Raw genomic sequence first — 14,636 nt, 5'->3', positions numbered from 1 at the left:
AAGTGAATGGTCTCACTAATACAGAATTCAAATAACAACAAGTTGTGTTTAGACTCGAGTTTAAAAGCTACAGGGTGAGTGTGATGTTTGCATATAATGGCAAAGCTCTCTTATCTTCTTTTTAGACGACAGAACCCAGAACACCGTATGATTCACCTGTTCTAGTCACACTTAAAAAAATGCTTTCCATGTAATAAGCATTATGAAATGTTTGAAAATAAAGATAAAAGGCGGCCGGCCCGGTGGCTCAGACGGTTAGAGCTCTGTGCTCCTAACACCGAAGGCTGCCGGTTCAATTCCCACATGGGCCAGTGGGCTCTCAACCACAAGGTTGCCCGTTCAATTCCTTGAGTCCCGAAAGGGATGGTGGGCTCCGCCCCCTGCAACTAAGATTAAACACGGCACATTGAGCTGAGCTGCCGCTGAGCTCCCAGATGGCTCAGTTGGTTGGAGCGCGTCCTTTCAACCACAAGGTTGCCGGTTCGACTCCCGCAAGGGATGGTGGGCTGCGGCCCCTGCAACTAAGACCGAAAGGACAACAACTTGAAACTGAATGGCACCCTCCACAACTAGGATTGAAAGGACAACAACTTGACTTGGGAAAAAAAAAAAGTCCTGGAAGCACACACTGCTCCCCAATAAAGTCCTGTTCCCCTTCCCCAATAAAATCTTTAAAAAAAATAAAACGAAAATAAAGATAAAAGGTATTTTATGGGGAGACAGACATGCAAACAACGAAAATTACTTAATGGAGGAAGACACACGGTAAAATGGCAGAGAAGGAAAGTACAGCAGGAGTAAAATCTCTGATCCAATCAGGGCCCCAAAGGATAGGTAGCTCTGCCTTTTTGGAAAGTCAGAAATCAACCTACCAAAAAGTTAAAACTTGAAAAATGTAGACAAGCAGAGGGTCGGCACTCTCAGGAAAGAGAACAGGAATACAGAACCAACAGAGTCTTAAATTTTTGGACAACTACAAGTTTTTCCGTGTTACTGGACTGAAAAATGAGAGGCAGACTGGAGAGGTGTGAGACTGGAAGCTGGGATACCGAGTGAGGAGGACATTTCAGTGGCTCAGGTGAGATATAGTCTGAAGTAGGGTGAGGCAATATGACGAGCATGTTGGAATGAACGAAGGGATATTTAGGAAGCAGAATCAACAGTATTTACATGATTGTATGTAGGGGCTGAGCGGAATTGTAAGCAATGATACCACTAACCAGGACGCAGAATGAGAGAAAGTTAAGAAACAAGGGATGGAGGGAGGGAAAATGGTAGTGGTCTCTGTGTGTGTGTGGGCAGAGTGGAAAAAGCGCCATTAGTTCACATATGTACATATTGTCATGGAGCTCAGGAGAAAAGTGAGTCAGTGTTAGTTATTTAGGACATCATCACCCCATATGGAGTAGTATGGATAAAAACGAGATCATTTATGGTGGAATCTAGAAGAACTTTGATGTTTAAAACTGACGAAGGGGAACTGTCAATGGTGACTGAGAAGAACTGTTCAGAGAGGTGAGATAAAAACAGAAAGAAAAATGACACAGAAATCAAGAAAGGAAGAGTCTTCAGAAAGCAGAGGTCAACAGTGACAAACACTGAAGAGGTCACAAAGAGATCATTCTGGCAAATGGGCCTTGGAGCCCACAGGAGGAGCAGTTTAGTGCAACAGGATGAGACCAAACTGCAGTCAGAGCGTCATGAGTGGGTGATAAAGTCACACGATTCCAGAAACGGGGCTGGCAGAAGAAAGAGCCATCTACAGCAGGGAGGAGGTGGAGACGGAAGCACAACTCAAGACATGGTTTTCTGTTAAAAAGCCAGGAAAGACTGGAGTATGTTTATAACAGTACTGAGGAGAAAAGGCCAATCTAGGCAAGAGGTTAAACAGAACACACAGAGAAGAGAGATGATGAAGGGTTCCTTAGGAGGAAAACGGGATGGGGCCCGGGACAGTGGTGGAGCAACTCAGCTTGAAGAGGCAGAGATATCTTATCCCTGAAGCTGTAAGAAAAGAGAGATGGGGAAGATGTAGGTAACTGTGGGGATGGGCGAGAAGGAGTTCATGCATGATGGCTGGTACGTCCTCTGTGACCTAGGAAGCAAGACTGCTGCCCGCTGAGAGGGCCAAGGGGCTGGAGGACAGCAGGGAAGGTATGGTGCACATGCAGAGGGAGAAGGAACCAACTGGACCGCTAAGGAAATGGCTGTGGAGTGACTAAGGACACAGGTGAATTTCTTTACCATGTTTTATTCTTTAATGTTTTGTGACTTTTCTAGGACAGTGGTTCTCAACTAGGGACCATTCTGCCTATACCTCAGGAGAAATTTGGCATCGTCTGCAGGCACATCTGATGGTCACAACTGGAGGTTTGTGTGTGTGCGCTACTGATATCTAATTAGGCTGCTAAACATCCTACAATTCAGAGCATGATCCCCACAACAAAAAATTATCGAGCCTAAAATGTCAATAGTGCCAAGATTGGGAAGCCCTGCTGCAGAGAATAAGGTGCAGTTCCAGCGAGGGTTACGCTATGGAAGTGGAGCACGAGAATAAGGCGTAGTTATTGCTTAAGTGAAACACGACAGGGTTCAGGTTAGCGGGGAAGGACCTAATGTCACAAGCTGACATGCAACACTTACAAAACTGCCAAGTCAAGGAGCCATGTAGGTAATAATGAAGTTAAATGAAGTCAGGTGCAAGGGGGTGAAAGAACCAGAAGTGAGAGAGAGACCAAGATGTAAGAGTTAAGATTTTAGAGGTGGCTGGGGTGGCTGGGTTGGTTAGAGCGCGAGCTCTGAACAGGGTTGCCAGTTCAATTCCCACATGGGCCAGAGAGCTGCGCCCTCCACAACTAGACTGAAGGACAACGACTTGGAGCTCATGGGCCCTAGAGAAACATACTGTTCCCCCCCCCCCCCCCAAAAAAAAAAAAAGTTTCCCTGTTTGTGGGGGAAAAGAAGATTTTAGAGGTGGAGCAGTTTGCGGGGGATTATGATCCAATCAGGGCCCCAAAGGGTAGGTAGCTATGCTGGGGTAGAAAGGAATAAAAAAGAATGTTTTTTTAATAAAACATCTACTTATGATACAAACGAGTACTTCTAAGATCTTCTCTGGTAATGAAGAAACGTAACCAGAGTCCTAAGAGGGCATGTAGCATCTTTTGTACCTGTCCTTCACAAGCTTCTCTGTACAGCTCCAGTTTCTTCAGTAGGTCCTCATTTTCTGCCTCACACTCAGCCACCTTCTTTTGATAATATTCCAGAAGCTCCTGAGAAGGGCAGAGGATGGCCAGACGCTCTTCGATGGAAGGCAAGGGAGTTGACTCCACTGAATCTGAGAAAGACATTCCCTTCCACCTGGTGGAACCACTGAACGCAGCACCATGTTTGGAGACAGTCGTCGGCCTAAGTGAAATTAGAAAGGACACATATTCTTAAACTATCTAAACGTTAATGAGATATTATAAGTTCTTACATAAAAAGGGGGTTTATGTTCGTAAGGTGCTTATAATTAAGGTGCTCATAAACCTTAAAAATTTGATGCTACAGATTAGTGAATAATCTTATGAACTGCTTTCCAAGTATTAGAGGTTTAAAGTTGAATGCAAAAAATACATGTAAGAGTATAAAAACATCATTTAAAAAAACAGAATATAAACTAAAAAGATGTAACAGAAAATTTAATACCACAAGACATACAGCAACAGGAATACTTATTGCTGATGAAGTGTAACTTGGTGAAACTACAGAGTAAACTGGCTGAAGCTACTAAAACTGCAATTCCTCATCCTAAAGAAACTCATACACCTATGTACGAGGTGACACATAAGAAAATGTTGATAGCAACATTATTTGTAATAACAAAAACAGTAAGCCTTCCAAATGTCCATCCAATAAGATAATAAACTGTGGTATGTTCATTCAATGGAATGTTACTCAAAGTTATCAGAAACTGTGAAATAGATATACGTGTATACATATGAATGAATCACCCAAACAATACTAAATGGAAAAATGTATGTAGATGCATATATAAAAGGCATTACCATTTATTTAAGATTGGAACTTGCAAAATGCAAGTATTTTTAGGTATAGGTATACAAATGGCAATATTAAGGAAGGGAATGATAAATAGGAGAGTCACAATTAGAAAATATAGCCTAGTTACAAACCACACAACCACATCAGGTCATAATGTCTGGCACTAGAGACGTCTGAATGACACAGACAAAGACTACACAAGAACTAAGGCCAATCAAAGGCTGGACAAGAAGTTTTTTTCTTTGTTTGCTTTTAGCAAACAGGAGACTTAAGCTAAAATAATGAAAGTTAGAAAATAAATGATATAGAAGAAACCCTCATGTGAAAATTAATCCATGTTGGCTAACTGCCGGCAATTTACGACACAACAAAATAGACAGCAGAGTGCAGACCGTTTATACCAGAAGCCCAGAATTGTACTTAATGAAGGTTATGGTCAGCATTTTAATAAGTGAGCCTGTGTGGAACAGGTATTACAATGTACTTTCAGCTACAATGAAGGAAAAAACCCACCATTTTCTCAATCATGAAACGCTCATGACAGAAACACTATGTCATGTGATGTTTCATGTTTTCAAAGGGGGTTACCTGACAACAACCCTGGGAAATAGGTTAGTAGGTGAACTTAGAGGTATTTCTGAGATCGTACAGATGAGAGCTGTGGCAGTGAGGATAAGGAAGATGTGTCACGCAGCAAGGTAAGGCAGAACCCAAATTAAAAGTCCCCCGTGTATGCTGGTTGTTTGCTCTGCAATCCAGGATGCGCTGGCACTGTACTAGGCCCGCTCACACTGCCTGGCCTTTGGTGTTAACATTTAATACGTCCTCGTTTTCTATCTAAATTTCACGTAATAAGGATAGAAAACAGAGTCTAATATAGTTCAAACCCAGAGTTTGGAAGTCTGCTGCCAAAACCCTTCTAGTTCCTAAGCTACCTTGTTACTAACGCTACAGAAGTCTTGCTTCTTTATTTTAACTCAAAAAATAAGCAAATGTCTTACTTTCTGCAGACAGGGGTATGTGTCGGGGTAAAGTTCATGCTGTCTTTTCCACACCTGTCAAAGACACAAAAATTGAGAATGAGAGGTCAGGACCAGAACGAACAGTAGACACTACACTGACTGGTTCCCTCTCCAACATCACATAGTCTGCTATGAGAAAGGGATGTTGTAAAATGCAGCTCCAAATCCTCAAGTTCTGAAACTTTTGAATTTTCATAAGGTATTCTTGCTCATTATTTTCAAATAAAATCAGAATGGTATTTAATATTTGGATGGGTAACACAAACAAAAACAAAACCTCCTTAGTGTAAGGATTATCTGCAACAATGCAAAAACAAATTATTATAATCCTTTCGGTGAAATTATAGGAGAGGGAGATGCAGAAAGTTTCTAGAAGAAATAGTAAGTGGAAATTAAGGTAGAGGACACATTATGCTAAATTTAAGATAAATACAAAGTGAATGATATTATCTTTATTTAGTGTACTATTATTTCATTTTAGAGAAAGAAAAAACTTATTTATAAGCTTTAAGTTTCATTCACAATCTCCATTCCAACTGATTAGATAGATCTTGAGTGCCTCTACTTTGAATAATATTATCAGATTTTCAGGAAGATAAACCCTCTCCTCCAGGATTCCAATGTCACTTTGATGAAGTCCTGGCTGCTCTGGCATTGCCTTACCACCTTCTTCTCACCATCAGACATGTTGTGTTTATTTTGTGACTCTCCTAACGGAAATGTGGAAACTCGCCAAGGGCAGGCATTTTTATGTCTTGTGTTCATTGCTGTATCCCCAGTAACTAAAATAGTGCCTGCTTCATAGTAGGTGCTCAACAAATATTTTTAAATAAAAACAAATTTAAATCCTCAATATGAATTTGACTCTATTCAACATCTTTTTCTTCTACTGGTCAGTCTATCCGATCTCATTAGAAAATCTGTTTCTGATTCTGTCACTTCATTTGCTTTCTCTTACCAGCCAACCCTTTAAATATGCCATCTCTTCTTATTCTACTTGCCTCCTTCAAATTTACCTCCTTCTACAAATCCTCCAAATTCAGCCAATTTGCCTCTTGTGAAAAATAATCAAGAAAATGAAAATGGTGGCTGGGTTGGTATGGTAAGATTACGGGTGACATTTTTAGAAAGTTTTATTGAGATGTAATTCACATTCCATAAAATTCACCCATTTAAAGTATACATAGATTCACAGATTTTCGTATATCACAGATAGGTCCAATCACCACCACAACTGACTGCATAACTTTTTTTTTAAGGTTTATTAAAGAAATGCAAGTCAACGTATTTGCACATAAATATCCAGGTGTAACTCAGCTTTGTTTTCATTTCAGATTGCCTTACACAAATATTTTTATAGGGAAAAGTCACAATTTTGCTATTGAGAGCCTTATGCTGTGCTTTGACTCGTTTCTTGGGAGCTAATCAGCAAAGCGTGTGAGGAGGCAGGGGCACTGCACAAAACGTGCAATGCTTCAAGAATTTGCGTGTGATCCTTGCACAGGCCACGCTAATCTTCTCTGTATCATTCCAATTTTAGTATATATACTGCCGAAGCAAGCACCAGAGCATTTTCTTAATCCATTGAGATTTTGCTTCCCGGCAATTGTCCTCAGTTTGGCTCAAATAAATTGACTAAAAATTCTCTACAGGCTTGGAATTTCTTACGTCAATAAACAATGAACAAAAGGGCTGAGCATAGTGTACGATACATACAAGCACTCAATAAATGCATATTACTATTTTTACTGAAAATATTCCTCTCTTGGTTCAAAACGTTTTGTCTTCAATTTTCTTGACTACTTCCTCTATCCATTTTTCGGAAATATTATTGCCACTGCTTTTATGATTACCTGCATCATCAAAACATGACTACCTGGCATAGAGTAACAACTACTTGTTGAATGAACAAATGACTTCTTTCAATGTCCTGATTTGAATTTCCAATTATGTAACGGGCATTTTCACATATATGTCCCATTGGAGCTTGAAATGTTTAACAAAAAGAAAAAAATCAAGTCACATTCTTTAGCACCTCAAAGCTAACATTTCCCAAACCTAACACATCATCGTTTTCATCCAAACATGCTCCTTCTGACTTTCCTATTTTAGTAGTAGCATCTTCCAAGCAACTTGGATTTGAACATTTAAATTATTTCTTTCTCTTGACCCTTTCATCCAACCATATGAAAATCATCTATATTCTATCTCAACAATAACCATTCTAACTGAGAATTTCCATATCTTCTTACCCACTCTACTACAATGGCTTAATTGTTCTACCCACCCCTAGCCTCCCCTGGTCCATCTTCTCAAAAATCATAAATTTCATAAGCAGCTCCTCATGGCCTAATACATTAAATCAAACTCTGCTTAGAGGTCACTACTTCTAAGGACCAAACCTATCCTCCCTACCAAGTTTCCCCTCTACTCCCCTAACCTCAGTTTCCAGATAACTTTCTTACGTCCACACTTTGTTCCTCCAGAAGGAACATAGCTCCCTCCATCATTAATTTCATTTAATAAAATTCTGTCTGCACACAAAAACTCAAACACTACCTCCTTCATCTCTTACCTGAGTCTCTCCATCCAAAATATTTCCAAATGATCTAACTGTAAAAGAACTGCATTTGTAATCCTCTACAAGTTAACACATTAAAGTTCCCTATTGCTCTCATTTCTCCCAAGATAGCGCATGTTCCTTGCAGATAGAAACTGTGCCTTACTCATTACTGTATCTCCCAAAAGAACAATGGCCTTGCTTATAAATTAATGGATTTCGGGGCGGCCCGGTGGCTCAGGCCGTTGGAGCTCCTTGCTCCTAACTCCGAAGGCTGCTGGTTCGATTCCCACATGGGCCAGTGGGCTCTCAACCACAAGGTTGCCAGTTCGACTCTCGAGTCTCGCAAGGGATGGTGGGCTCTGCCCCCCTGCAACTAAGATTGAACACGGCACCTTGAGCTGAGCTGCCACTGAGCTCCCAGATGGCTCAGTTGGTTGGAGCTCGTCCTTTCAACCACAAGGTTGCTGGTTTGACTACCGCAAGGGATGGTGGGCTGCACCCCCTGCAACTAAGACTGAAAGGACAATAACTTGAAGCTGAATGGCACCCTCCACAAGTAGGATTGAAAGGACAACTTGACTTGGGGAAAAAAAAAAAGTCCTAGAAGTACACACTGTTCCCCAATAAAGTCCTGTTTAAAAAAAAAAAATTAATGGGTTTCAGCTAGCTTCTATTCCTCCATCTCTGCAATACCCTTGTTTAGATATACGAGGTGTGATCAAACAATATGGTGAATGTTTAAATAAAAAAAGTTTATTACGGTAAAAGACCCATTACCATTAATCCCCCTCAACATAGTCCTTCTTGTTTCGAACACACGTATCCCATTGTTCTTGCCACTTTCTGAAGCACTTCTGGAAGTCCTCTTTCGTGAGTGTCATTAGTTGGGCTGTTGTGGCTGCCTCGATGTCCTGAATCATTTTGACTTTGGGGAAGAGCCGGAAGTGGCACAGTGAATAAGGTGGGTGAGGACACACCATAACGTTTTTGACAAACTGTCTTACCAGAAGTGATGTGCCACACAGAGCGTTGTCATGATGGAGGATGATTTACAGCACACTTTAAAACACACCTTCTCCCAACCGTAGCTCACATCCAACTGACTGCACCAAACAAGCTGAAACTTGTCACACACTGTTACTGAGGTTCTACACGTGGCTTCCCGTATTGAAGACCCCTGCCTTTCCGTTGGACGGCATTCGGCTGCAGCATTCACCGTATTTTATGATCACAACCATGTCACAAATCGCTTCTGATACAATCTGTCAAATAAAAATGTTACAGAGTGTCCTCGGCCACCTTATTCACCGGATCTGGCACCAGTGCAACCTCTGGCTCTTCCCCAAAGTCAGGATGATTCAGGACATGAGGCAGCCACGAGAGCGGAACTAGACACTCACGAAAGAGGACTTCCAGAGCTGCTTCAGAAAGTGGCAAGAACGATGGGATGCGTGTGTTTGGAGCGAGAAGGAGTATATTGAGGGGGATCAGGGGCAATGTGTCTTTTACCGAAATAAATTTTTTTATTTAAACATTAACCACATTTTTTGACAACACCTTCGTATTTTTTTTATAGCTTGTCTTCTTACAATTAACCCTTATTTAGCATTCAGACATTTATTATTTTATCTACGCCCACAACTCTGTGAAGTATTTTTATTATCCCTTAAGTCTACAAATGAATACATTGAGGCTTAGACGAGCGTGGGGGGAGGAAATACCAGAACCCAGCTCCAGGACTTTCCCCTTTTCATCCCATTCTTGACTCCCTCATCTCTACAGCTCCCCAAGCCTCCAGCACCCCCGACAGCTTTCCCTTTGCAGATTCCAACATTTCTCTTCCGGCCTCAGCCCTGCCGCTAACGGCCCCCGTATTTCAGGCTCACATCCCTCTCTTCCGTGCTGCTCCCACAGTTACTCCTCCCTCACCAGGTTTCTCCTTCCCAAGTCCCCTTGCCTAGCCCTCTCACCCGAACCCCGAAACTTTATACTCACGCCACACTAAACCCACCGAGGCAGAGAATCCAACCGAAAAACAAATGTTCAATCAGGGAGCGCCGCAGCGCCACCGGCCGTGCACGAATCCGTCCAATCACCCAAAGGTTTATACGGCCCTTTGGACTGCGCACCAATAAAAAGGCTAGTTACAAGAGGCACGCCCCTTCCATTCCCGCCCTCCCTCGCTCGCGTCTTACCGCGCAGAGATGGTCGGGAAATGTAGTTTCACTTCTGCACACAACTGTCTGGGCGGAGGATGAAAGTCGGCTTCAAGCCAGCTCATCATCCCAGGACTGGTAGTAATATGTATGATGTTTGGGGTCAGAATGAACTAGTTCTGGGCACCCCCCCAGTTTATGCTTGTTCAACTAGTTTGTTTTCATGAAAAATGATGCAGAAACGCTATGCATAGTCATGGAAAGGATCACAGGATTATTATGTCTTATAATGTGCAAGCTTATCCCAAGAAGGTGAAGATTCTAAAACGATTTCTCCTTCATGACCTGGTGTCCTAAGCCAACATAGGAACTTTGGGGGGGTGGGTGATGAGGGTAAAGGGGATCAAATATATGGTGATGGAAGGAGAACTGACTCTGGGTGGTGAACACACAATGGGATTTATAGACGATATAATACAGAATTGTACACCTGAAATCTATGTAAATTTACTAACAATTGTCACCCCAATAAAATTAAAAAAAAAAAAACATAGGAACTTTGGTTCAACTTGTACAGTCAGGGAGTTATGTGTCTAAACGCTACTATTTTTGTCAGATAGCAGACACTACTTTCTTTTCCTGAGAGGTGTGAGAAATTGGCTATAATAATATAAGCTAGTTTAAAACTCAATTGCAGTCTCATCTTTCCAGAAAAGCAAGGTGTCACAGGAGTAAGGGGAAAGGAACCCTAGTCTCAGAGGGGCAGCTACTGCTATGGAAAAGCTGGAACTCACTGGTGTAAGACCTAAGGATGCCCCAAAGAAACTTGCCATCTTCTCTGAAATCTGCCTTTTTCCCTGTTGTTGATTTTCTCTGTTAGTTATATCAGGATCTTCCCAGACACTTTGGCTCAGTATTTTTATCTCTCTTTTGGCCCCTACATTTTAAAAAACCAAATCATACTGATCTTATGTTCATATATATCTTCCTGTTTATTTCCACTCCGGGTCTCATTACCTTTCAGTTGAACTACTACAATAGGTTTCTAACTAGTGTTTTTGCTTCGAGTTTTTCCTTCTCCAGTCCATTCTATAAAAGATGATTATTTTTTTTAAGCACTCTTCTGGACGTGTCACACTCGTGCTCATAGACTTTTGGTGATTCCCCACAACTAGAGAATGAAGTCCAGATAGTAATAACGCATTCAAACACTACTATAATCTGACTCTACATATCTCTATTATTACAAATAACTGGTTATTTCCTGAATGTAGCGTGTACTTTTCAGCGTTGTCTCACACTCTTCCTTTTATTTGGATTGACCCTTTCCATGAATCATCACCCATAAATTCCTACAAAGGCCAACGCAAGCACCATCTCCTTGATCGGAAGTAATCCCTCTGCTTTGATATTCATGTACCAATTTGTCATTGTATGTTTATAGCATAGCTTCTGTTCAAATGTCATCAATCTTCAGCCCTTCTCTTCCTACCCCATACTCCTTTACTACCCTCCCTTCTCTCCTTTTCAAAAGACCTCATACTAGCTAAAATAGTACATATTTATTTACTTGTGCTTATTATTTTATCTCCCCTCCACTAGAATGTAAGCTCTACGAGTGGAGATAATTTGTCTTTTTGTTGTGGTCATGTATCCAGCATCTAGAAGAGTGCCTGGAACATAGCAGGTGCTCAATAATTGTTTTGAATGCATGTATAACATTTCTTCCTACATGTGTGCCTGTCCTGTTAGGTTGCTCTTCTTTCATTCTATATCTAGGTTAATGCGTCATCATTCATTCAAATGCCAAAGTGTCATTCTCAACCCATCCATCTCTTGCAACCACCCAACATCAGATTGATAATTAACAAAAAAAATATCATTCCAGGGCCGGCCCGGTGGCTCAGGCGGTTAGAGCTCCATGCTCCTAATTCCGAAGGCTGACGGTTCGATTCCCACATGGGCCAGTGGGCTCTCAACCACAAGGTTGCCAGTTCAGTTCCTCGAGTCCTGCAAGGGATGGTGGGCAGCGCCCCCTGCAACTAAGATTGAACGCGGCACCTTGAGCTGAGCTGCAGCTGAGCTCCCGGATGGCTCAGTTGGTTGGAGTGCGTCCTCTCAACCACAAGGTTGCCTGTTCGACTCCCGCAAGGGATGGTGGGCTGCGCCCCCTACAACTAAGACTGAAAGGACAACAACTTGACTTAGAAAAAAGGCCTGGAAGTACACACTGTTCCCCAATAAAGTCCTGTCCCCTTCCCCAATAAAATCTTAAAAAACAAACAAACAAACAAAAAAATATCATTCCAGTGGCACAGGATGAATTAAGAACAATGCTTGAAGATCTGGGAGGCTATAGTGCTAATCCATATGAAGGCAAAGGCCTAAACAAGGGTGGCAATGATGGAAATATGATGAAAGAAATGGAAGATATTTAAAAGTTCCAACCGACTGGACCCAGGATAGGGAAGCTAACTAGAGAAGCTGACATTAATCAGAATGGGAAGTACAAGAGGCAGAATATATTTCTAGGCTGTGAGAAGAGCAGCCTGAGGAATACTTTCCAGAAAAGCAAGGCTTTTTAAGGCTCTGAATTAAGGCTCTGAACCTTAATATATTCTCCTGCCCCAGGGTTTTACTTTCCTACCCCGCTTAATCCTGGGGTGCATACATTTGACTGTTCTTGCCAATAATCTCACCTTTTTTCTTTGCCTTCCTGTTGTAACTGTGCTGATAACCCCTGCATTTAAGATTATTCTTACTATCCACCTTCTATGTATGCTGCTGGAGAATGGCTTACATTTATGGGAAAATGATATCACCATAAATTTATGGTCTCCAACCTTAATTAAGCCCTCAGAAGTAAAGAACAACACTTCACAGAAAATGTTTGCTCCTCCTCATTTCCACAGCAGCCATTTTGGACATTCATCATTTGCCTCTAGCCCCCAAGGTAGCCCCAATACCTTCCTCTCTATTTCTCAATTCACCAACTGTCTCAACTTCTTGGCTTCTCACCCACTTACTTATCATTTCTGTATTTTTACTTCCTTCCTTCTTTCCCCTTGCTTTACAAACAGATGTGTTCCTTTCTCTTCATGCTCTCCTTTCTTTTATCTCTTTAGGGGTTTTGGTTTTTCTCATATATTCAACCTCCATTTCTCCATTAGTTCTTTCTTCTCAGCACTTAGACAAACTTATCTCTCCTAGTTTGTAAAAACTTTCTTTGGTTCTCTTTTGGTAACTTCCATCTTCCCATACCCTGCTTTTCCTCTACAACCAAGGAGTCTTGGTCTATGCTTGGCTCCTTTTCTTCACCTCCCAACTCACTGGAAACTGGATTTTGACTCCGTAACTTTATTTAAATTGCTCTCTGATCTACTAATTGCTAAATTTAGTGATAACTTCTTATCTTATCTCACATGATCTCTTTCTGGCATTTTACACTGTCACCAATTTTCACCTTTTCTCCAATTTTATTCACATGATGACTATGGAAACGCTCTCAGATCTCTCTCTCCATTCATTCTTAGCATTGTATGCTGGTTTTTCTTCTTCCAGTGAAGGAACCATTACCTTCCTGGAAAAGATTAACTTTTAATTAGGTCAGTACAAATAACTGAAGAGCAAACTTTTAGTTTCTCTTAGTTGTGCAGGAGAAACCATAGGCTTCACAGCAATAGTATATCTCAGAGTAGGAAACAATATAATCGAAGGAGCATATGTTTAGTATGCTCCCATCTTCATTTAATGCTAAATTTAAGAAATAACAACTCTTGTCCTCTGAGAGATCACAAAAGAACAGGCAATGCACATACAAACACATTAAAGGAAATATGAGTACACAAAAAATACATAGCTGTTCAGGGAGCCTACACCAAGAAAACAAAGAAATAATCACTAAGCATATTTTAATTTTGAAAAACCACGGAGTAGAGAGAAGATAGAAGACTAATATTTATCATCTCTCTATTATTATTATTATTATTATTATTACTCTCATGTCTAGGTTGGTAAATAGAGAAAAAGGTTTCTGTTACCTGTCTCCTGTAAAGTCATGTGTGGTATAGGAAATTATTATTAAAGTCCTTGATTAAATTTGGGTTAGTCCAAACCAATTATGAGAAAATACTTCACTCAGTTTTTTAATTAAAAGCTCTTGGTACATTACTTCACAAATTACACAAATATTTTGGTAAAAACAAATTTAGAGATTAAAATGTGTTTTACCTAACTAAATGATTTTTTTTACAGTACACTTTGAATGTTACACTAGTTAGTCTATGGAATAAACGCAATTTGTCATTTATCCCCACTTGCAATAGGGGATATCAAATTACAATTCCAAACTAACCATAATCCAAGAAAGACAGCAAAGGACCTTGTAAACTGAAAAACACAGACCATTTCCATAATATATATCCATGGTCTTACTGCTGACTAGAACAATTCACAATGCACCCAAATTCATTGATAATCTTGTACCTTGCCTTACAACAGCCCTTTAGCTCCTTAGTAGAAAAGAATCAGTGATTAGGAATCCATTAAAGGTCATGTAAGTGTAAATAATATTCAAGTAAATAATACTAATATCTTGGGTAGAACAGAGCTGTGTGCACTTTGAGGGAAGGTAGACAGACTGAAAAGGAATGTGCAAATAATCTGATTGTAGATACTTTAATGGAGGAAGGACAGTAGAAAGTGATAATTGACAAGTAGTTTCTGTAGACCTCAATTTTATTTATTTATTTATTTATTTTTTATGAGTTGGCACTTTTTTTTAAGATTTTTTTTATTGGGGAAGGGGAACAGGACTTTATTGGGGAACAGTGTGTACTTCCAGGTCTTTTT

The 14,636-nt window shown here is 40.6% G+C and overlaps 1 protein-coding gene across 4 annotated transcripts in view; it reads right to left on the bottom strand.

Annotated features, from left to right (window-relative positions):
• Positions 1-9,709, bottom strand: part of CCDC77 (coiled-coil domain containing 77) — a 30,863-nt gene extending 21,154 nt beyond the window's left edge. For 2 of the 4 annotated variants that reach the window (XM_081060281.1, XM_081060283.1), the window contains exons 1-3: positions 9,641-9,709; positions 5,046-5,099; positions 3,171-3,408 (exon numbers count right to left, since the gene is read on the bottom strand). In XM_081060281.1, the coding sequence (XP_080916407.1) occupies positions 3,171-3,408; positions 5,046-5,083 (276 nt within the window). In that variant the 5' untranslated portion in view covers positions 5,084-5,099; positions 9,641-9,709. Of the gene's footprint in view, positions 1-3,170; positions 3,409-5,045; positions 5,100-9,624 lie in introns of all 4 variants that reach the window. The other 2 variants (XM_081060282.1, XM_081060284.1) reach the window with 2 other exon arrangements.
• Between the last annotated feature and the right edge of the window lie 4,927 nt (positions 9,710-14,636).

The sequence above is a fragment of the Rhinolophus hipposideros genome (genome assembly GCF_964194185.1).
Source record: "Rhinolophus hipposideros genome assembly, chromosome: 9".
Lineage (NCBI taxonomy): Eukaryota > Metazoa > Chordata > Mammalia > Chiroptera > Rhinolophidae > Rhinolophus > Rhinolophus hipposideros.
Note: the sequence above shows the minus strand (reverse complement) of the source record. Positions and strands in the feature narration are given on the sequence as shown.